This window comes from Rhodamnia argentea, chromosome 10 (genome assembly GCF_020921035.1).
Source record: "Rhodamnia argentea isolate NSW1041297 chromosome 10, ASM2092103v1, whole genome shotgun sequence".
NCBI lineage: Eukaryota > Viridiplantae > Streptophyta > Magnoliopsida > Myrtales > Myrtaceae > Rhodamnia > Rhodamnia argentea.
This window is the reverse complement of record NC_063159.1, coordinates 3,588,363-3,612,580: the sequence shown is the minus strand read 5'-3', so window position 1 is coordinate 3,612,580 and position 24,218 is coordinate 3,588,363. Positions and strand designations below refer to the sequence as shown.

At 39.9% G+C, this 24,218-nt stretch overlaps 1 protein-coding gene across 5 annotated transcripts; it reads right to left on the bottom strand.

The window, feature by feature from the left end:
* Positions 1-12,860: 12,860 nt before the first annotated feature.
* Positions 12,861-17,701, bottom strand: LOC115742027. 5 transcript variants are annotated; one of them, XM_030676101.1, is made up of 3 exons: positions 17,696-17,701; positions 13,662-16,092; positions 12,861-13,569 (listed from the first exon to the last, which is right to left on the bottom strand). In XM_030676101.1, the coding sequence occupies exons 2-3, from the start codon at positions 16,077-16,079 to the stop codon at positions 13,273-13,275; spliced, it is 2,715 nt and encodes a 904-aa protein (XP_030531961.1). In that variant the 5' UTR covers positions 16,080-16,092; positions 17,696-17,701; the 3' UTR covers positions 12,861-13,272. The 5 variants fall into 5 exon arrangements, with proteins under 5 accessions (XP_030531961.1, XP_048127135.1, XP_048127134.1 ...); XM_048271178.1 differs by lacking the exon at positions 17,696-17,701 and having other exon boundaries at positions 13,662-15,268; positions 15,299-17,468; XM_048271177.1 differs by lacking the exon at positions 17,696-17,701 and having other exon boundaries at positions 12,861-13,207; positions 13,240-13,569; positions 13,662-17,466.
* Positions 17,702-24,218: the final 6,517 nt, after the last annotated feature.

Here is a 24,218-nt window from a genome sequence, read left to right as displayed (position 1 = left end):
TTCATTGCCGTCGTTCCGCTCAATATCTTGTAAATTTGCGTACGCGTTGACAAACGTATCACGCGATTGAAAGATAAATACAATGTTGAAAACGACAAATTCGACGTGAAGAGTCCCGCGTGCATCGGCACGTATGCATTTTAACAGAGGGGTGTGTTTGGGTCGTGTGTGTACTGAGTTGGGATTATTTTCGAAGTGAAAATTAGTTTGGGATAACCCCTTCTTTTTTTTTTGTACTAATTTATGAATTTCTGAGATGCAAAAATTAATTTGGGGATAAATATGTCTGTGAGTTTCAATTTGAGATTTTTAATACGAATTAGTCTTAGCACATCAAGCATTTTCATTATTACCCACGATTTGATTTCAATGTCCATTAGTTCGGGAACGATCTAGCTAAAATTGGACTTGCTGACGTGGAACTTCTAGCGTTAGTGGGGACTTTGTTAAATGTATAAGCAAAGCAACCGAGCGGGGCTTTTGGTAATGAATGGGAGAGCTCCACATTGTTCTGTCAAAGTCAAAACAAAATTTTAAAACGAAAACAGCTTAATTAATTATCGGACCGCCTAGCCATTGCTTGGACGTCGCTTGGGTTCAAGAAAAGCGGCACTAATGTCGGATTAAGCAACTTAATTGCTGTGTTTAGACATGTCCTAATCAAGTTCGACAACGGCTCTGTTTGAAATTCTTAACGTTATTCCTATGCGAAGATAAATTTAATGTTGTTTGGTCCGGTTTGGTTGGGGACACTAGAAACGACCAAAGATACTAAAGTCGTTTAGCATGCTAAGTTGTTAACATGAAGTTGAGGTAGTGTGGAAAATAAGTACGAACAAATGTGGAATTACATTAAATTCCTCACGCACACACGGGTAGAAGTTGAAAAAAAAGGATCGAAATTAATGCAATGACAGAAATGGATTTGAGGCGAAAAGAAAAGAAAAAAATCGCTTTTTATTTTTTTGGTGTCGATGTAGCAATCCGAACAAACTTACAGATTTGGTATGACTAGACTTATTAAACTGGCGAATGGGATCAAAAATTGGTTGAACCCAAACTGACCTCTTTGATCCATAATGATATATATTTATTTAATATAACTTTAGCAATCTATTTTCAACCCGACCCGACCCAAACTTAATCCATACCCTTTCATGGCCACCTCTTCACCAAGCATCACCCCTCTCTCTCTCTCTCTCTCTCTCTCTCTCTATCTCTCTCTCTCTCTCTCTCAATTCTACATGGCACAAATAAAAAAAAAACCTTTTTGGCGGTGAAAATTGGGGGTATTCTAATATGAAAATCGGTTTGAAATGGCTATGTTCCCAACACATTGAGTCGGACATTTATTTTTTAGACCCATTTCCACCTATTCTAAAACTTTAGACAACCAATTTATGACCCGACCCACGAAATATGATTTGAAAAATGGGTCTCAGACCCCGATTACCATCTCTAGATATGACGGGCCCGTAATTTATGTGGGACGGAAAGTTACGGCATCTTTATTTACATGGATTTCGAAGAAAAACAAATTACTTTTATTTTGTTTGGTCTCTCGATGTAGCACTCCGAATGAGCTTACCGGTTCGCTACAACGCACCCGTAATTTCCCGAGGACAAAAAGTTACAGCATCTTTATCGAAGATTAGGCGAATTCTTATCTCGAGCCCGCCTTTCAAATGGTAAAAACGTGTTTCTTCCTAAATGCAGTTGGCGCTCTCCGCGTGAAAGTGTCTGTTCTTCTCCCTTCCCGTTTAAGCATTTTGCTCCTATCTGAAGAGTCAATTTCTGCATGAACATTGACCAAGGACCACAAAATTTTCTTTCTTCTTCGGCAAACGTCACTTCTCTTCACGAGAATCACTACCCATCAACACAACCTATGCACAGTAGATGCTACGGCCTGTCGTTTATAGCGTGAACCTAGGTTTTTTAAATTTCTAAGCTCTCAATTTATGCAAGATGGAAGCCTTGTAGATATGATCTTCAACTCCCTACTTTTTTTCTTTTTTTTAAGGATCAAGTGCATCGAAAGTCCTAAAAATTCTATTAAATCAAGTACTAAAACTTTTAAAAAGTAGAAACAAATTCTAAAACGTGTCAAATTAGCCCAATCAAATCCTTCAGTTAACTCTTTTCAATTTGGTTGACGAACATGGCGAAAATGTTGATATGGTTTTTTGTATTACTTTTTCAAGATACGTGACACAATATAGTGCCTACCAAGCACCACATCAGAAGAAATTGGAAACAAAATTTTGAAAAAAAAGAAGGATGAAGATTGTAAAAGAAAAAAGAAAAAGAGGATGAAAGAAAAAGCAATTGGTGGGTGCCACATCGGTGTCGCAAGTCTAAAGAAAGTAATGAAACAAAGCCACGTAAGCATTTTCGTTAGCCAATTTTGACGAAAATAGCTAATACACTTGATTACAGTTTTTGATAGTTTTATGACCCAATTGTATTTTCATGAAAAAAAAAAATTAGGTATTATGGTGCACTTACCCCTATAGTTTAGAATACCTTGAAAGTAATCAGCCCACTTAATAATGGGTCTCTTGCTTACAGTTCCTTTGCCACACCTGTTAAGCATACTTATTAACAAAAGCTATGTCGATTTTACAGCGGATTGATTACACAGATCACACAAAGAAAGGCATTAGATCAACAAAAAAAAAAAATCGCAAACTTTCCCTATGAAGTTATAACAAGTGCCCCGAATCGAAACACCCGTCAACAAAACCCTAATAACAAACCAATTTCAAAGGACACCTTTGTTTTTTTCCCTCTATAGCAATGTTTAGCATTATCCTTCACTAAAATGCACGCAGCATCATTGCTCCAAGGAATCAAGGAGGTGGAGATGATGAGAGAAAGATGGGCAAGAACGGAGTCATAATTGCTGTTGGGGTCAAGAGGCCCCCCCTACCTTTTCACCCCCCAAAGGGCCCAACCCTTACTTTTTCTCAAGGGGGGGAAAAGGGGAAGGGGAGCATGCAAAAGGCAAGACCCCTCAAAGACATTAGGCATGCCTCAGAATGATGATCATATTCACCCCCTTATCATCAAATCCCCCACACACCTTTCTATCTTTATTGACCAACTTTACCACCACCACCACCACCTCAATCTCCGCCAACACTATTTTTCCCGGTTCGCAGTCCGCGGGATCTGTCTCGCATTGGTTCAATCTCGCGCGTTGTTGTCAATCCCGTTTATACTCGAGAACATGGGTGATAGTATGTCTCACATCGCTCTTTTTTTCGGAGTTTCAACCGGTTTGATACTCATGTAATCTCCCTTTATCCACCTACTTGAAACTATTGATTTGAACTTCTTAACACATGTACACCCCTTAAGAAATTCAGGCCACTATTAGGAGTGTTCGGCTCCCGGTCCAGTCCGGTTCTTGGGCGGTCTAATGAAACTGGTGGGATTATTAGTAGCGGTGAACAATACAAACTTTAATTTTGATATATTAATTCAAATTAGGTTTACATTTAAGAGGAAAAAAAAAAATAACCGATGGATTATCATGTTTATGTTTAAGAAAAAAAAAAATCAATCCGATCCGATCTCCTAGGAAATCAGAAACTAGACTGAAAATCACCAATTCCAATTTTGTGGAACTGAGAACCATACCAGTGTCCTAGTTTGACCGATCTGTCTTGCTCACCCATGCATACTGTGATTTTGAAAGATCTAGTGTGCACCATATATCAATGACTAAATTTATTAGCGCAAGAATGCCAGCTTAGCATCATTGTAGCAACAGGGAACGTTGAAATTTTAATTGAAGACAAGATCCTTTTTTTTTTTAATTATTTTTTAATTATTATTTTTTTAATTTTCTTTGACTCATAGAATAAAAGCCTGCCCTACTTCACAATCTGGCTGGGGGACCTCCCTTTTGTTATGAAGCGGGGCAGTACAACGATTATATGTTGTTCTCCCTGAAGATGAGGGCAGCAATTAGCTGTATTACAGCTAATTGGCTCTGCATTCCATGGAGGAAAAACAAACCTAGCAGACAATTCTTCTTTGGCATTTAGTTCTCGAGCCAATAATATAGCGGCCATGGATAGATATGACAAACAAATTAATCTGCGGCAGAAGGACGCCTCAAATATCAATTTTTGTAGATGACGCTCGCCTTGGTGCCATTATTATTATTTTTTTAATCACTTAAGTATCCAATTGGAGAAAACACGATCACTTAAGTGCCAATGACGAAAATTCTGGATAAACAGTCCGCGTGGCATTTTTTTAATTAATTTTTAATTTTACATGGATTTTTCTTTTAAAAAAGGCAGTCCACGTGTCAATATTTTTTTAAATAAGTCCATGTGGCATACAAATTAAGCTAAAAATTTTTTTTAAAAAAATAGAATTTCTTCGCATAGTGGTGAGGGCTGTGCAAGCCCTCGCCACTGCAACTTCTGTTTTTTTTTTTTTTTGAATTTTTAGCTTATTTTTTAGTTTTTAGCTTATTACGTGGAATTATTTATTAATTTTTGGATTTTTTTTTTATTACTAATTGGGATCTCCGGCGAGCCATGTAAGGTTTCCGGCAAAGCCCTCGCCCTGCAACTTTTTTTTTTTTTAGCTTATTTTTGTTTTTTTAAATATTACGTGGAATAATTTATTAATTTTTGAAATTTTTTTTTTATTGACTGGGATCTCCGGCGAGTCATGTAAGATTTCTAGTGACGCTCATCGAAGTTGGCACTCAAATCATCGTTTTTCAAAAAAATTAGCAGTTGAGTAATCCAAAAAGAATTATTGATCCCAAAATGAGCGTCGTATATAAATATTGACACTTGAGGCATTCTTTTATCATTAAACTGCAATGTCGAATGCAATAATTGTTCTCGTGATGAAAAATAAGATGATCGTTCTCGTGATGAAAAATAAGATGATCCTTCGTTGTGCATGTTTGACGGACACTTGTTAACAAGATCTTAAATCAATACATAACATAATATAGTTATGGCACAACTCATCAATCAATGCCGAACTCAATGAAAGATTGCTTGAGAATTCATGTTCTTTATGTACATCCCGCGGCTGAGTGGTTAGCTCCTTGATTCAAGTCACGGCGTTTCCCGATCAAAATAACATCACGACCATGCCTCTTACTCCATGAGTAGAGTCTTATTCTACGCACTTGGACATGGCGTTTTGCGTGTATTAGTCAGGATTTGTCAATTCAAAAGTTATGATGTTCTTGTGTTACAATAAATAATTTCTATTCATATTCGACTAGTGCTTCAGAGAAAAACTACCTTCATTTGACCCAAGGAGTTAGTTAAGTAGTTAAACATTCGATTTACATAGGACTGATTTTGGTAGTTGTAGTAGAAGTAGAACACCTGCACATCATAGAGAGACCAACAAGAGAGAGTCAAAGTCTTAGCTCATTACTACATTCAATTAGATATGTCTCCACTAGACAAACCTAAGCTAGCAAATTTGGGGCTAGTTAGGGTTTATCAATTGTCCGACATCATATTGATTCTCCGATAGAAGATTTGCCTTGCACCACTTAGATGCATATTTCGACAATCTCACCTTCACGCATGAGCTGGTCCTGTGTTAGGTATGTTTCTACTTAATCCAAATACCCTCTTGCATCTATCTTAACTTGGAACTCTTCCTTGTTGCATAGTAGATTTGGCATGGTGCCGACCGGCGATGCATAGCTACACCACCAAACCCTACCTTTTCCCCATGGCATCTCTTCCGTCACGGCAGACCAAATGTGATGGGAATCTTCCGCGGATACTGTGTGGATCACGATATATTTTCTTTTATTGAGATATTCATTAACACAGGAATTAACATTTGTGGCTCACTAATCAACCACCGATTCCATGCCGCTTACCTTCATAGTAGCGTGATCATCAAGAAAGAGCCCATGTTTTGACCCATTAACACATAGAGTGAAATCAATTTTCACTCAAAAGTGTAAGTTAATAAGTCATGGCCAAAGTAAGATGTATTAATTGCTCACACCACATCAACTCTACGATACCAAACATCGCTTGAAACCCCTCACACACATGTCTCAACGACTCAAACTTAAAGCATATCTTAAACAGTCATTCAGAGTAATCTGATGAGCCACAACCGCCACCCTATAAAAGAGATTTTGCATAATACGACTGAATAAGATGGTTTGCGTACTTTCACGAGGATTAATCGGTACAAAAAATTTGAATGTCCCCTGGTATAGAAACAAAGTGGCTATAGTATGATTGTTATGAGAGTAGCATTTGAACAATAATTTGCATGAATCCGGCTAACAATCCGTTTGAGCCGCTAAGGTTAAATGGGTGGTCCATCGAATTTGATGATTCGCACGAGACAATGCTGACAATAAATTTTGGCGGAATTGTCGGGACTTTGTATGTTGACGATTTAGAGAGAGAATATAGTGCATGCACGAGAAGTAATTTAGTCAAACTATAAAATCATGAAGTCTAATTTGTTTTGGACGTAGCTAAACACGGTGCGTGTCAACTGTCACGAACCGAAAGAGAGGGGTACACATGTCCACGCCTTTTGTTTCTTGGGAAAAAGATAACCTTGCCCGTGTTCATGTCCTAGGGACAGAATCTGTACCATTCTTACTTTTCTAAAGGCGTTCTAAGTAGGGAAATAAATGAAACATTGGAGACCTAACTTGGGAATAAAAGCTATTTTGTCGATTCCCCACATATACAATCTGCCCACGCACACCTCTTTTGGGAGAAAACTATTAGTTACGTTCGGATCATTTGTGCACCGTCACCGTAACGGTTTAGATCGTAGAAATCTCATGTTAAGATCCACAAGATCCAATGGATCCCATCCTCTTGGCTGCCGCACTGCATCCAAAAGCTTCTCCATTTTGGGCTATTTCATCTGGCAAATGTTTGATGCTACAAGCTCTTGTGATCGGTTCTGGGCACCACAAAGACAAGTAGTCCCTCTAAGATTTTTACGTCATGAGAATCCACCGATGTATAATTGAACTAGGGTTTTTTGGCCATGCTTTTGCAAGGTGTTGTTGCCTTATCATATAGGTTTCCACTTTTCAACCCCACATCGGCAAACTATATCCCCAAGATAAATAATAATTTAGAACTCATTTTTATCTAAATGGGCCTTAAGTAGAACATGAGCCCAGTTAATTTTTATCCACATTGAGATTGGAATATAAATGTTATCTTAAATTGTTGTAGAACGAATGTCTTAAGCACGTCGTATTGTTCTTGCATCGAGTACAAAATTTTCTTGGTAGAAGTGTTCTAAATTAAATGTTGAAATAGAAAAGAGAAAGGTAATATAAACAAATGGTGCGATGGAGAGAAAATCTACTAATTGCCAATATCAAAATGCCAAAATTAGTAGCAAATTTACTAGGTTGCTTTATTGTCAAACTTTCAAATGTTCACATCTACGTATACATGAGCCAAGAATTCTTCAATGTCTTTTTTATTAGAAGGATCAAGTCGGCTCCTTAGTATGGACAGTCTTCTAAGTGGAGACGACGCTAACTAGTTCTTAGATTCAGATGAAACTTATGAATTTAGTGGTCACGTATTCACTCCTTGTGGAGGAACGATACATTGGAAATCAACCAAACAAATTATTGCTGCGAGATCTACTTTCGACTCAAAGTTTGTAGCTCTTGAGTTGAGTAGTAAAATGGTTGAATTGTTGAGAGATTCCTTTGTAGAAATTACGTTGGGTGTGAAACCAACGCCTTTTGTATTCATGCAGGAGAAGTACACTACGAGTGCTATAAATTATGTACGATGTTCTTTTTAGTGTCAAAAGTTTCAAAACGATCACTTAAGTGCTAAATTTTTTCAAAAACGATCACTTAAGTGTCAACTTCGATCTACTTATCAGAAATCCTAAGTGGTCTTTTTTTTGTTAATATTTAAGCTGACGTGACTCGCTGAAAGTACATTTGGACTTAAACTTAAAAATTAACTAAAAAAATAAATTAAATAGAAGAAAAGTAAACTGAAAATTTAAAAAAAAAAGGGGGGCTTTCTCTTTCCGGTTTCAATCACCCATCTCTCTGTCTTTGTCCATCTCCGAGGGTCTTCTCTTTTATCTAAACAGCCCTATGCCAGCAAATTAAACCAGAAGAAGAAGAAGGGGCAAGAAGCAACGGAAGGTCCTGTTCGACTCAGTCCAAGATTTGGTTTACATGACTCATAATTTTGTCTCCAAAGGGTGGAAATTATTATTGAGAACAATGCTTGCATGCCTCGTCGCCACCATCGGCCATACAAACGCTATCCTGCCACCACCATCTACTGCATTACGGCGCCGCCACCGTCGGTGGTGGCTCAAATAAATGAATAGGGCATAGATGTAATGTGTTTGCCATAAAGATATTTCTGACCCAAAAAATGGCCCTAACTCAATAAATGACCTTTGCACACTTGCTCGGTACCAAACATGTCATAGATGTAATGTGTTTGCCATTGATTCCGCTACGGAATACATCATTGAATGATGTCTGCACTCGTGTTCTTCCCCCCCTCCGGATGTCCAACAATCAATGACACGACATTCCAACATAGTACACCTTTCAAGGGTTCGCCCGACAATCATGTGGGACTTTTGATCCATTTATTTCGGTGTCACATGTCCCGAACACACATATTTAAGATAAGATAAATACGTATAACCAACATACGGATTAATCTAGAAGGAGAACACATCTATAAATAGGTATGGTGTGGCTTTTGGAGAAAGTCTTTGGAAATATGTAAAATCCTACGGATTAAAAGAATTTTTCCGAAATGCAAGTGGCATTTGATAAACTATAATTTTAAATAATATTGGGAAACAACTTTGGCTTAAAAGTTGTTTAAAAAAAATCACATTTTGAAAATTATTTTGCTTTTTTTCTTATGAAAAAAAAAAAAACTCGAAATAGGCGAGGACGCCATGGCCCGGTGCACACCTGGGAAGCGAGCCAAATCTAATGCCGACAACCCCGCATGAGGTCCCCCAACCTTAGGCGATTGTCGCTTGGGCCGCTAAGTAGCACCAACACCGACATGCAACATGACATAACATGCTGACATGTCATTCTAAAAAAAATAAAGAATTCTGATACATTGGGACACGTTATATATTAAATGCATATTTTCATATATGCATAAATAATCATGTATATATAAAAATATCAGCGGTGAATTTCTTTTTCTTTTTCTTCTTCTTTTGTTAGGATTCACAATTAGATTTTATTTTTTCTGGCTGGGTTCATTTTCTAATTTATTGAAAATGTTTAAAATTGAATCCATGCGTGTCGAAATAGCATATCGGGATGCAATACTCTCGTGTTACGGTGCGTATGAAGTGCTGGCCACGCGTTGATAGCATATCGAAGAGTGTTGAAGTGTCGAAAACGACATGACCCGATACGGAGGTCCCCGAAGAGTGTCAATGCTTCCTACCAAGACCGTACGACCCAGGCAATGATTACTTGAGGCTGCCGGCACCAGATTTGGCTCGCCGGCAGCCACATTTAGTCTCGTTGGATACTCACTAGCCTCTCACTGGCGGACTATATTCTCATTGGCGACATCGCTTTATGTAGCGACATTTCTAGAATTATGAAAGTTTAGGGAGGATAAAATTGGAAAGAAAAAAAATATTTACATTCCGAAAATGCTCAAAGCTCAAAGTACCTTCAAACGGGCCATAGGTCTTTGGAGATGCAATTGTATCTCCCTAAAACTCTCTAAAATATTTGTAAAACGTCATTTGCATTTTGCCCAAGGCACTTTGAGGTCCCATAAGGCTATGGTAAAGCCGAACCAAACGCACCTCTGAACCACATAAAACTAAAGAGTTCTTGTTGCGGGGTCTCTCTCGTTATATCCATAATCTAAGTCATTTCTAAGAAGAACGATAGCGAAGCAACATTATGGCCATCGTGTTTTGGATGTCCATGTAAGAAGAGCGAAGAGTGCGTGCATGCATGTGATGCAAGATCAAACATTTGTAGGGTCTTTAGGAAAAGAAAATCGAACCTATGAGATACTGAATTGTCTTTGCTCCTTGTATTAAATGAACGTAGTGGGACGATAATTCGTGTGAAGTGCAGACAAAAGAAGCACATAAGTTGCTCCAGCCGACAGACACTATTAAGGAGGAAAACAAAAGAAAAGGAAAAAAACAAAAAGCAAGACTTGTTCACATGCTATGTCGTGAATCAAAGACGTGAATGTGGACGTTCTCAGCATCAATCGGTCAATTAAAACCGTGCTTCTCTCGTTCCTGTTCCCACGAACATATCTCTCCTTGTAATAGTGAGATTCACGTTCATCATGGTCCCCTTTCTTGTTCGTTCGATATTAAGTTTATTCCTATGTTTATTTTTCCCTTTTTAGTTTCCTGTGGAAAAGGACGGGGAGCATGATGTCTCCAAGATCTTTTCTTCGCCAGACAAATCGTCCAGCAATGCCAAGTTTGCAAAGATTCATAATTTCACTCCACGAATCGAACAAACGTCGGCAATCGACTTAAATTAAAGTTTGCTAATTCCGTATAATAATTAGAACCTTTTAGCGGGTCGGGTGCTTATACAATAAACGTTGGTAAATCTTCGAGGTGGTTGCCAATATGGAGAATCGAATAATGCCGATACCTTTCGATCTTAGTCCAATCTTTTGCTTGTAATTTGATTTCGCAACTTCTAAAGTGAGTTGGCTCTTTCCGGAAATGGCATGTTGGGCTCTATAACCTCTTGATTCATCTTTGTGTGCTCTGAGTGCAGGGATGGGCCCAAGGCCCTCTAAAAAAGCTTTGGAAAGCCCATAATGTCCAATAATCATGGAAAAAGAACACTAAATGATGCAATAAACCAAATTTTCATACAATCTCGTTTCATTTAGTCTCGTGATGTGGTGATCTGTGAACGATGAAATCGCAATGCGAGCTGAGAAATCATAGAAGCTACAATTGAATAAAGAGAAAGAACAAAGTAAGAACAAAACAAAATCCTCCAATTCTCCGTTCTTTGAGATCAACCTGAAGATGATGATGCGTGAGCGAAAGAGGCGTGAGACGTGAGAGAGGGAAAGAGGGCGAGGCATTAGACTCAGAGTGTGAGAGAGGCGGCTAGGAAAGAAAGAAGGAGATATTAGGGTTACTTTTAAAAAATTAAAAATAAAAATCGATTAGTCTGGTTCGGTCCTATAGCCAAGAGTCGGGAACCGGAGCGCCCTACCACCAATTCTAATTTTAAGGACCGAAAACGAGACCACTGGTTCGATTCGGGCCAATTGCAGTATGGTCGGTCCTACTTGCTTTCCCCTACAGTAAACAACCATGTCACTTTCTCGTGGTCTACAGGAAAAAGTGTTGATCATCAGATTTGGGAAGCGAGGACCTGTTTTTATCTCTGGATTCATATATGAGAAACATTTGCCGTGGGGCAACCACTGGCCTGTAGAGAGGGGATGTCAACAATATCCGAATCAAACCAAATCGAATTGAAAATTTCGATTATTTTCAGTACAGTTTTATTCTGGTTTGGGTAGTAAGCAAAACTTAACAATACAAATGGTTCATGAATTTTGGCTTAACATGCGACATGGTCGCTCAACTTTTCATATATTCAATATAGTCTCTGAACTTTTGCCTAATGTGTAATGCGGTCCTTGACTTTTAACGTAGTCATTAGACTTTTGTTACATGTTCAACTTAGTTCACCAATTATATGAAAATATTCAATATTGTCCTTTCATTAATTCAAGTTCATACACAATATTTAACATTTTTATATAGTTTAAGGACTAAATTGCACATGTACTTAAAATCCAAGGACCATATTGAACAAAAAAAAAAAAAAAATTCTCAAAGACCCTCAAAGTTTCAGGACCATATTATACATTAAGCTAAAGTTTATAAATCGTTCATGTTTTTCCCGGAAAAACGGGTACCTTGATAGTTCGGTTCAGTTTGGGTACAATACCTTTACCGACCCTAATTGCATATTTGGGCAGGATTAAATATATGACAAGACAAATCTACCATCGCTGAATTTCTACAGGTGGTAAGAGCCGGCGTCAACCTCGTCGTCGATCGGGCACCTCTGCTCTGCCACCATGCTCGCGGCTCTGAATCTAGAGCCTCCTCTCTTCAACAGCTCGGCCAAAACTCAGCAGAACATTTTAGCTTGTGTAGGGCTAGAAAGTTTGAGCAAAAAAAAAAAAAAAAAAGGAAACAAAAAAATCAAAAAGCCAAATTGAAATGTTTTTCGGTTCTGGGTCAGATGCGGTTCGGTTCACAATGGATGCATACCCAAAATATTTTGATTCGGTTCGGGTAGCACAGAACCGCCTTGCGGGTGTGGATGAGGAAGCAAGCTACTAGTTTTCTGCAAGAATCAACCGGAGGCGAATCCTAGACTGAAAAGCCCAAAATTAGAACCGTGTCATGAAGCTATTTAGCCCTCCAAAAGCAAGAATACTTTTGGTGCATCAATATCTAAAGTCAATTCCTCTAGCATATGGGAATAGACTGTGCAACATCAATCACTTAGCCAATTTTTCGGCCACAAAGCTGTGCTCGACAGTGAAATTTGGACATGAACCCGTCGTATCGATTGCTATCGGGAGTGTATCCGGCTCAGACGAAACAAAAGTTCAGCATGATTCTAATTCAATCTAGTCACCTAGTGGTTAAATATGCCAAACGAGGAAGGATGAAACCTTCGAACGGTCCGAGAGCGATGAACTTCGGCCCTACAACTCCTCACAGAAAGCAAATTTGAAAGATGGCAGAAGGCAAAAAGCATCAGATCAGGCCATGGACTTTCATGGTTGCATCCCACCTCGAATTGAATGCAACCACGAAGTAGTGACCATAGTTTTACTATTGTATTGTTTCATCCACATCTTCAGGGTTGAGGGTTAATAAGATGCCGAGATTTCAGTGCAAGGAAAATAAGTTTGCATACTGTTAACTTCACCTGGTTTTGCCCCAGGGAAACAAGTTGGACAGAACTTTTCAGGTTTTTTCATGATGCAAACATTGTTTTCTTTGTTCTGTTACTGCGCAGTCAATACAAGACCAGTAACAACCTGAGTCATCTGCCGGCGAACTAACCCCCTTCGGAGGGCTCGTAATATGTTGTGATGTCCAAGTCCTACCACGAGAAATACCCTTCTCAGGACTTTGCCGCTGACCCTCTTGGGAGTCGAGGATTTTAACCATCTGGATGAAAAACCAAAGCACCCCTGCCCGGAATTAAGCTCTATCGAGTGGTGAGAATGGGGGATATGGAGGATATATTGGGGGAACTTCAAAATGCAGTGTCGTGTTCGGCAGATTCACATCATTTCCGCTGACTGAATGTCCCTGCAAAGTCCTAGATTTGGAGAGTTGACGCCAATCAGAGGGCTCAGAAGACGTCTGGCAGCTTATTACGGCTAAGCAAATGGCAAATGCTTGTAATGACGAGATTGTAGGATTGAATTCGACCAGGTAGATCCCCGTTGTATATAGTTTCAAGCTGAAAATGGCATTCTCTTGTTGAGCTTCTCCCTGTAAACAAGAAAATAACAGGTCAAACCAGAAGCATAAAGTGCACCGTGCACTTACCCCAGCAAAGATGAAGTATACAATTGCATACACACCTGAGCAAAAAGTTCAAGGTTATCCGACATCGAGCAGACACTTGGTGTCCTTAATGTTTCACAGAAGTCCTTCTGGGGAGAAAGAATGTGCAATTTGCAACCGACATCCCAACCTCCACAATCGCATGACCCGCCAGTTCTCCATCTATAGATCAAAGACGAAGGTTCTCCATTGCTCGGAACACTATGATCACCCCCTGGAAGTATGACCATTAGATGATTGTTATTGTCATTCGGAAGTTTGGAAAAGCAATTTTCCCCTCGCAAATCGTCTCTTAAATGTTTATGACTAGTAGCCTGTGCTTTGCAATTGCTAGGCGTGTCCACAGGAATCTTGAAGATGATGGCGGCAAGTTCCCTGTTCATTGGTGGATCCAGTGATTCCTTGTCAGCTCGACTCAATCCGAGTCCCGATAAAACATATTCCCTCTCGACAGTCTGCTCATTGCAGTTGTCTGAACAAGCATCACGAAACGTTAACTGCCCGACTACATTGTACACAAAGCCGCTGCTTCTCATCTTACTTCCGTGTCCAATCCAGCTGTTACTCTTCTTTGTCGTTTCATCCACAGAATAGATTGTGTAATTCCTCGCAGAGTTGCTCTTTCCTGATAATGTCGCATCTCTGGTGGCAGCAGCAACAATGTGGCTGTTCTTGCCAACCACAAATTTGAATAAAGGGAGTCCGTCAACACTAGAAACTTGGAGAAGAGCTTGAAGTGCTGATGCATCATGGTTACCAATTTGAAGTGATTCAGTGGAACATTCATGGCTCAAGCTCAGGGAAGTTGAGCTCTGTTCTGATTGCTGAATGCTGTCAGAACGACGGTATGAAAGTGCTGACTTGGACTTTAGAAGTGGGTCTAGTAATCTTCTTATGCCGGACCACCCTTTGCTAGCAACGTCGGGCTGCTCTTTAGTGAGATTTCCACTGCAAGGAAAATCCTCTGAAGCCATCGGACCAGATCTATCAGTCACAGACGCTGAACTACAGAGAGGAGCAGAAGCACTTTCTCTGAAACTGAAACTTCTGCTTATCCTACCGAAACTTAAGCTGAACCGGTGGTTGGGTGATGGATGCCTGCTTTTCTTGCCTGCTGAGTTAACAGCTTCTTGATTCAGACTTCCAATAGCCTCCCCTTTGCTTGAATTTCTAGTATCGTCACTATCATTTGGGTTTCTTAACTCTGAACCTCTCCTTGTAGTCTCTCTCTGAGCATCAACTTTCAACGACATTGGACATGAGTGGGGTAGTTCTGAGCATAATTCTCTTGAGCAGAGCTCCTCGGCAAATAACGCATCCGAGAAATAATTCCGAGTTGCGTCTGTCAAACTCCGATCAAACAATTTCCTGGTGTCACTTTTATGGGATGCATCCATTGAACTTGTATGTGGATGTTTACTGGTAGAAAGTAGAGCTATGGTTGCTTTATTCCGCGAAGATTGTTTATTGGAGGTTTCTCTAGTTAACGACTTTTCAACTTTCTTCTCATTTTCGTCGTTCTCGGCAGTAATCATCTCCTTTAAACTGATTGATCTGGCATTGATACTCAGCTTAGATGATGAAGTTCCAGCCACTGACATGCATTTCTGTTCTCTATTGTTTCCTCTGGTGCCTGATTTAGCCACTTTCCCAACTCTGGTATTCCTTTCGCCATGGGAAACTGTCCTGTTGCTCTTTCTAGGACTTACAGTAAACATAGAGTTCTGCAAGTCCGATGAACCGCCTAACTCTGATACAGTTCTCTGATGCAATGAGTTTCTGTTGTCCTTACGGACCGCACCGTCCGAACACTCTTTTCTTGAAGATCTGTAAGCCCTATTTATCTTTTCATGGCCCTCCAAAATACTCTTAGAAGCACTTCCAACATCTTGGCAGCGCATGACTTTGCTAGCAATTGGCTTGACACAACGAGAAATCCCGTCCATCTCACAATAACTAGGGCAAGGACCAAGGGATCCCCTCTGCTCGCTTCGATGAGTACGAGTTCCGGTGTTACAGTTGCGAGTGAAATTCTCTAGACGGCTCCAGTCCAGGACTCCGAAGTTCAGAGCTTTCCCCTGGAGGTTTCTTCTGGTTTCGACACGCTGGAGATAATCAGGCAAATTGGTCATATGCCTGACAAGCTCATCATCTTTAACCATTTCCCCGCTACCGCACTGTCTCTTTTGATCAGTAGTGGATTTCAGCTGGACAACGCGGTCATTCACATGCTTTAAGGTTGGTTGACCCTGACAACTTTGTACCCTCGATTTATCTGGATGTCCGATCCTATTGGACCGTGGTGGTTTCCTTTCGCTCTCATTCACTTTCTTGGAGTTCTGGTGTGGCTTTAGACTCTTTCTGACCGGTGAATTGGATCTCCTATCCCTGTTCCGAGGGAAGGCTTCATGCTTCGATGGAATATCAGACGCCATGGCTTCAGTTGTTCTCCAGCATCATTGTTATAAGTAGTCTGAATCACCTCAACAACATGCTAAGGATTGAAAACAAAATAATATTAGCATTTCAGCTGAAAATTTGGATGAAAAAACGAGATGGTCATACATATATAATGAAGGTCTTTATCAATTGCCACTGCAACATGAACTGGAATGACCCCAGGCATTGTCACTTTTGACATGAAAACTCACAAACTCCGATAAGGAGGAGGAAGGGAGTTTCGGTACAAAAGCAGATTCCAGATTACCAGTTAAGGTGTTCGTGCGTAAAGAAAACATAGAACAAAAAGCAGAATCAAGGTTCTGTGTTCACCGGCAGTTTCCTAAATGTCACATAGCAAAATGGTAGCAGGCAACACTATTATCAGCTTATGCAAAGTGCATAGAAATCATTCATTTGGTTAGGACAGCTCGAGCAAAACCATCTTCACCGGACATGGACAACTAGAAGGTCACTGTCAGTGGAATGGAGCACAGAGAGTTCCACCAGAGTAATGCATTTCTTCTGAGTTCTGCTGCAATTTTTTAACCTCAAGACTTCAACTTTCGGTCGTGGAAACACCGACAAACGAAACGAGGTAATGCCGATGATTATACAATACTTTCCCTCCTAACTTCTGCAGGTATATACTGTTCACCTCCCTCCCCCCATGGCTCCGATCTAAAGTCATTCTAGACACTGAGGACGACACAAACAGATCCAAAGTCCTTACCAAAAACACCAACGAACAAATTCTTGGCCACTCAGGTGGGGAAAATTACACGACGCCGAAACAAGAAGGGCTGTGCTGTGCTTTGCTTTGCTTTCTATCTAATAAGAGTAAATGCAGAAGCTATACATGTAGCATTAAGCCAAGAAAACAGACCATCTCTATCAAAGGAAACAGAGAAAATGGTGTCACCAAGAAGCTTAACTCTGAACAACACCACCACCAAAAAAAGCAAAAAGCTTTGCTCACTCGGAGTCGAGAGAACGTACGAGCATGAACAAAACCCAGAGAATGCAAGGCCCCCTCCAATCCCGATGAAGATGAACTTAAGATAATCACAGTGGTAATTAACCCGGTGAAAGAGAAAAGACAGAGAGAGAAAACAGAGAGCGGTAGACCAAGCTAGAAGCTAGAAGCGACGTAGATTATAAGCAAAGAAAGGAATTCACAGCAACTTACATTACCCAAAAATGAGGGCAATCGCAGACGACCAACCCCATTAAGAATATTAAAATCATTTCTGGGAAGGAAAAGGAGACATTAGTGGCAAAGAAGATGGAGCTTGGCTCTCTCCCTTTTTGACTCTCACCTTAGCATCAAGCACACCGTTCAGCAGCAGCGCCAAGAAAAGAAGCCAACAGGACGAAAAATCAGCAGCGTCAGAGACAAAGGGTGCGCCTTTCGGGGAACGTGGGTCCGACCATGGAGACTTCTGTCCTTCCGGCGAATCGCGATGCGTGCCTGCGGTGGTGGCGGGGCCGTCCTAAGGCTCCCTAATGATTTTCTCTCTCTCCTTAGCTATGGCAAAGCAGCACAGGAATCTGGCATGCAACACTTCGTTCAACTCGGAGGACAAATCTGGTGGGCCTGCCCAGGATCGACGCGCCACCCATTTGTCTTTTTAATCCTACAGTTGACACGTTCGTACCATGATTTACGCCCCTCGGCTACAGCATAGATTCTCCACCATGCGATTGAGGATGATGAAATTTGGTGCTTGTGCGCGTGTATACGTTCGCTTCGAATCCACCACCATGTTCGATCAAGTGGCAAGTGGGTCATCTATCTTTCATGGGGTCATGATAGCGAGCGAGCCATTGAAACCGCCCGTGCTGCGTTTGCCTAGGTGTGACATTGAAGATGTTTCATGATTGCGATGATGGGGCTCGCTAGCTGTACGCCTTTGAGTCACTGGCGATGCAAGGTAGCTATGGCTCCATCCGAATAACTCGTAGCGGGTGCGCTGCGATTCTCATGGTGACGCCCCAAAAAGAGTCGCTAGCACTGTTTGCCCATCTCCGCTCTTCTACTAGAGCCAAAAAATATTGTTCGGGAAACACCTCTATCGAAACATGAGTGGAAGACTAGACCTACTCTCGAGGTTCATTGTCGGATCTTGGGTTTGGATCTTGACAAGGTATCAGAGCTAAGAGTGTTATGGAGCAACAATATGTGTTCAGTAAAGGAGTTATAAGGTGCAATAGATTTACTGCCCAGTTAGGATTTGATCTTTAGCTTTTTTTTATAGGCATCGGTTTTAGCTTTATCATATAGATATCCATTCAACACAACATAGGTCATCGAAAGGATCTTGGAGACACACCAAAGTACAAAAGTTAAGATCTTTAAAAAAAAATGGATTACTATTGGAAGAGTGCATAATTGCATGGATAAGCTCACACTAACTCGTGAATTTGGAATCCAATTCAGGATTTTCCTTAGGAGGTATCGGGAAAGAATTAGAATGCAATAATATCGATTCACACATATACATAAGAAAATGTTCTCTATTGATTCAAAGGTTGTAACTATGGGATAGAGATAGAGAAAGAGGAAAAAACTGAAGATTTCATTCACATAGTACTTTTGATCGAAAAATCAATCTTTCGTACCTTTCGCTGAATGAGAAAATGAGTCAGATTCTACAGGATGAAAAGTATGGGACTTAAGGGACAATGAAAAGAAATTAAAAAAATAAAAATAAAAAAGAGAGCGAAAAACAATCGAAAAATAAGTAAATAAAAATGAACAAATTAAAACTTGAAGAGGATCATTCTAATTCCCGAAGAATGAGGGGCAAGGAGATTGATCGAGAAAGCTCTCTTGTTTATGTTACAATATCGTGATTGGGTCCGTAGATGTTTGGTGATAAGAAGAATATTCTACTTTGAGAATAATCCAAAATGGAAAGTGTTCAATTGGACCATGAAAACGTAACTAAATTGGCCCTAGTTACTCTTCGGGACGGAGTGGAAGAAGAAGGGAGGAGATTCTCGAACGAGGAAAGAACAGGAAAGCACACGGGACGACCTTCTTTGGCTCCACAATAAACGTGTATCCTCCCATAATTTCTATGCTGCACCTGTCTTCGTCCGTCACCCCCATTGAAGGTAATAACTTACTCATCACTTCTTTTCTGTCATACGTTGTACCGGACATTGAATATGATGGCCGGCCTGTATGTGTTAGCGGCCAAAACAGTCATAGGCCAAAGGTTCAGAGTAAAGCCGAAAGGAGGAGTGTGTCCTAAGGCTTGTCGACCATATAAAGCATTTATCTCTTTCGGCTGTGTCATACAGATGAATAATGGCCGTTATAGCCTGAAAATGAAACCCTTTGGGTCCCAAAAACACAAAAGGGATGAGGAAGATGTGGTTTTCTTCCATTTGTTCATCAGCTGTGGCATTGAGAAGAACAGGAGGGCAATTATGATTACTACCAGCAGATTGTGTCGATTTGATATTTTGCCCTGTGAATCATTTAAAAGACCGGTTTTTATCCAATAAGTGACGTCCTCGTTAGCATTACTCCATATCATCTACAAGGAAAAGTACCAAAAATTTTTTAAACATATTGCGTTAATATCAATTCAGTCATAAACTTTTCAATTGGATCAATTTGATTGTAAACCTTTTTGGCATTGATACCAATTCAGCCAATCTGTATAATTTAAACCGAAAATTGCTGACGTAGATGCCGACCATTTTACGTGGCACGGCCCACGCTGAGGTAAATAATGCTTTATAATCTTTTTGATTTTTTTCTTTGTTTTCCCTTTTTTTTTTCCCTTCCCCTTTTCCTTTTGCAATTGGCCGATGGGGCCGCTTTAGCCTAGACGAGGGTTGGTCTCGCTAGATCTAGCGAGAGGGTCCTTGTCGACACTTGCCAGCGGCCTAGTGAGGCTAACCCTCGCCCGTAGCTGGATAGCCACCCGCAAAAACAAAAGGAAAATAATCGGCATTTACGTCGGTGATTTCCATCCTAAATTAGACAGATGGACTGAACTGGTATCGATACAAAAATGTTTAAGACTAAATTAGTACAATTGAAAAGTTTAGGACCAAATTGATACTTTTCCCTCACCTACTATACTCCTCCTATTTGATATCTTATTATATTCATTCCTGCCCTCCACACCATCTTCGAAGCTTGTCGAAATCTACATCTCCTTCGAGCCATCTCGCCCCAACTATCACTTCTTACCCTCAATAAATGGGTGTATGGGTCTATTCCATGCACGGACCACACATCCACCGGAGGGAATCCGTCCTTGATAGCAACATCTCGTCCGACTTCAATTTGGGTCGACACCCCCAAAAGGAATACCCAATTGTAACCACAAAGATGTGGTGACCCTTTGAGCATGTGGCGACCCTTTGATTCATAAGATATTGTCACATAATACCAAGTCCCACGAACACCGTGACGAATAAAGTTGTCGGGCTTGCGGCAGTTATCATCCATCGGGATCATACGCTTTGGAGGCTCGCCTAGTTTCAAACCCTGGCGTGGATCTTTTGCTCTCAGGTGGTCGTACTTTTTCTCTGCTATAAGAAAAGCATTTCGGCTCATCGTTCTCACTTTAGCAAAAGTTGAGATCCTAACAGCGGATAAAGAAGCAAAGATCAAAGTTAAAAAGGAAAAGCTGCAGCCCAATCTAAAAAAAGTTAAAAAGGAAAAGGCCTCTTACAAATCCGTTATGAGGAGTGTAGATATTCTAGGAATGTGTGGTAAAAGTGCAGAAACAGGACTTAACGTCTCGGCGGTTGGTCAATGAAGAACTTAAGGTTTTATTTTGGTCGATTGAGGATTAAGGTTTTCAAAAAGGCCCGATTAGGTCTCAAGTTCGCCGCCAGCGAAATTCAAGCGTCGAAATATCAACAAGGCCGTCAAGTGGAATATTTGGTCATTTGCAACGTTTCGTTCCCGAGCGCTTGGATTCTATCGACGGTGTGATCGAGATCAAACTGTGATATTTTTAAATCCTTTTTAAATCCCTTTTTGGACTTATCCCTTAAGAATGCATACAAAGTTTAATTTAATAATTAACAAGGGATATGTTGGCCAAAAGGGTAACTAGAAATATGACGAGCTTCGCTATGGAAAACCGTCTTCGTTTGATTAAGTTCATTGATTCGTGCCAAGAACCTCCCGAAGTGAACCCCTAGGGAACTAATAGATTACTGGAAGGCAAATAAACCTTTCGCAAGGTGCACCTACGCTTCATTCGGACTTTTTGAAGCCCTACTGATCCCAACTTGATTTCTCTCATTAATTCATAATTATCTTAGAGTCGCCATTAAACTATTTATTGAGCAGGTTAGGGGCTCAATACATCATGGGAGATACTTTTACATTTGTGAACCAGAGTATTTGGATTCATGGGACTTGGTTACGCTAGATAAAATTAACGCCCGTTATTGGCTCCAAAAAAACCTTTGACATGCAACCTTAATTGCTTCCATTTCCTAAACATGTAAAGTTTAAATGATCATGGATTGGTGCACAACCAATATATGGTGTCAAACACTTGATGACCAAAAAACAGTAAACACATGATTAAAAAAAAAAAAGTACTTTCAACCCAATCTGTCCTTGGCGACATGAAAGTGAAAGAAATCAACCCAAGGATCTTGGCTAATAGTTAAGCATAGCCTACATGTTACGCTTCCAGACACGACCCTTGTGAGTGGATAAATGAAAAGTCCAAAAGCATTTATTCGGGTTTCCTAAAATAAACCGACTAGTACTTAATTTTCTTTTCTTAGATGAATACACGATTAGTTTTTATCCATTGCTCAAGAGAGTCATGTCCTAAGGCATTATAACGGGGTTCTATGTTGACTTTGCCCGATATGACTCGAGTTGTCTTTCTTTCTTATTATTGATCTCTATGCTTTATTGCTAGTGTATCTCAGCATGGACATTTAGATTTGCATGATTAGATAAAATAAGAAATTAAAATTTCATAAAACAACGTTTCCCTAAAAGAAAAAAAAGGTACCAGTAATGGGTGTTAGACAAAATTAGTGTTACCAAGTCCGCGAAGTCGAACTCTTTGGTTCACATAAGTAAAACGATGTCCCGCACCTTATACGACTTCTAACCTGCCTAGAATATGTTAATGGCGAGTCTAGCCTTGGTTGAGATCGGTAGTGCGAAGAGCCCGTATAAAACTTAATTGCCACCTCGCAAGAGGTTTATATTAGCAATCCATTAAACTCCTCAATGTTGATCTTGGGAGGGTCGCGACAAAATACCATGAGTTTTATCCAGGTAGAAGGACACTTCAAGTGCCAATATTTATATATGATGCTCACTTTGATGCCGATATATATATATATTTTTTGCTCACTTAAGTGTCAATTTGTATGAAAAAAAGGTTATTTCAATGCCAACTCCGAGTGAGGCTTGCCGGAAATCTTACGTGGAATCTATGTAACTTAGCAGAGGATCCTAGTTGGCAATAAAAAAGCTAAAAATCAATAAAAACTTCAGGTAATATTAAAAAATTAAAAATAAGTTAAAAAACAAAAAATATAAGCTAAAAAAAAAAAGTTGTAGCGGCGAGGGTTTGGACAGCCCTTGCTTCTGCCGCCCTACCATCGCCTGGGATGGCTGTGGCTAGTCGAGGCCTTGCCGGGGTCGAGGAGGCCAATCTCGTCTAAATCTGTGAGGTAGAGCCTTCCCGAAGCTAGACGAGATTGACCTCACCTAGATCTGGTAGGTCAACCTCGCCGTGGATTTGCGAGGCCTCGACCAACCAAGGTCGGGACTCACCGACCCTAGCAAGGCCTCGGTAGGGGTTGTAGGGACCCAACATCCCCCATCCTCACAGGCCATTGTTGGCGATGGTGGGGCGACGGTGGCAAGGGCTGTGCAAGCCCTCGCCAAAAACAACCCATTTTGTTTTTGTACTTTTAAAAAAAAAATAGCTTATTTTTCTATTTAATTTTAATTTTTTTAAAAATTTAACTTATTTTTTAGTTTAAAAGTCCATGTGGATGCCACGTGGCTTGATTTTAATTGCCACATAATGTTAAAAAATTAAAATTAAATGACACGTAATTAGTTGGCTGAAATTTCTCGTTGTTAGCACTAAAATGATCGTTTTTTCTCCGATTTGGCACTTAATTGAGTAAAAAAAAAAATATTGGGACCAAAGTGAGCGCCGTACACAAATATTGGCACTTGAGATGTCCTTCGCCATTTTATCCAACAAAAAAGAATTTGATTTAATATTTCAAATTAGCAATTACTCAAAATTTTAACATTTTTTGTAACTCTTCTTAATATAAATTTTCTTGGAATTTTTTATTTTATTTTTCTAGATATTTCAGAAATGTTGTTACTTACATATAAAATATCCGTATGTCATATAAGAACGATAATTAGAAAACAATCAGAAAGTTTCTGACTGTTGTTGAGTTCCTATATTCTACATTAACAAACTGAGAATTCTGACTTCATTTTGTTCAAAAGAAGAATTTCATATGAAATATGATGCAACTTAACGAATAGTTTATACTCAAATACATTTCGGTTTTACAAAGCTGAGGACTTTCAGGATGTGCGACGCACGAGTATGCTACTAGTATTCTTTAGATAGAGTCTATACCTCTGTCGTTGGCGACGATCTTATCGCAAAAGATCGGCTCAGTTGTATTAAATGAGGGTCCAAGCAACGTACATTATAGGACTATGGGGATATGAAAGTTTAAAAGTTGACCCCCTAAGAGCTTTACAAACATTATATTGCGTACAAGGAGTAGATATTTTCCGAATTCGAGACATAATCATAGGAAAATTCCAACTAAAGACCTGAAGTACCCCTCTTTGTTACAAAAAGGGTCTGGCCAAATGCATTTTTGTCATTTATTTATTTATTTTTCTTTTCTTTTTTCCCATTTCTTTTTTTTTTTCCTTTGTTGTCGCTGATGAGGGGCGAGGCGACCCTCGCTTGGGTAGGGTAAGGTAGCCCTCACTAGTGGTCGACCATAGCCTCAGACCGGCCACCGTCCAAAAGAAAGGGGAAAAAAAGAAAAGAAAAAAAATATAAACAACAAAAATGCCCTTGATCAGATCCTTATTTGAAAGAATGAGACACTTAAAATGTCTGTTTCAA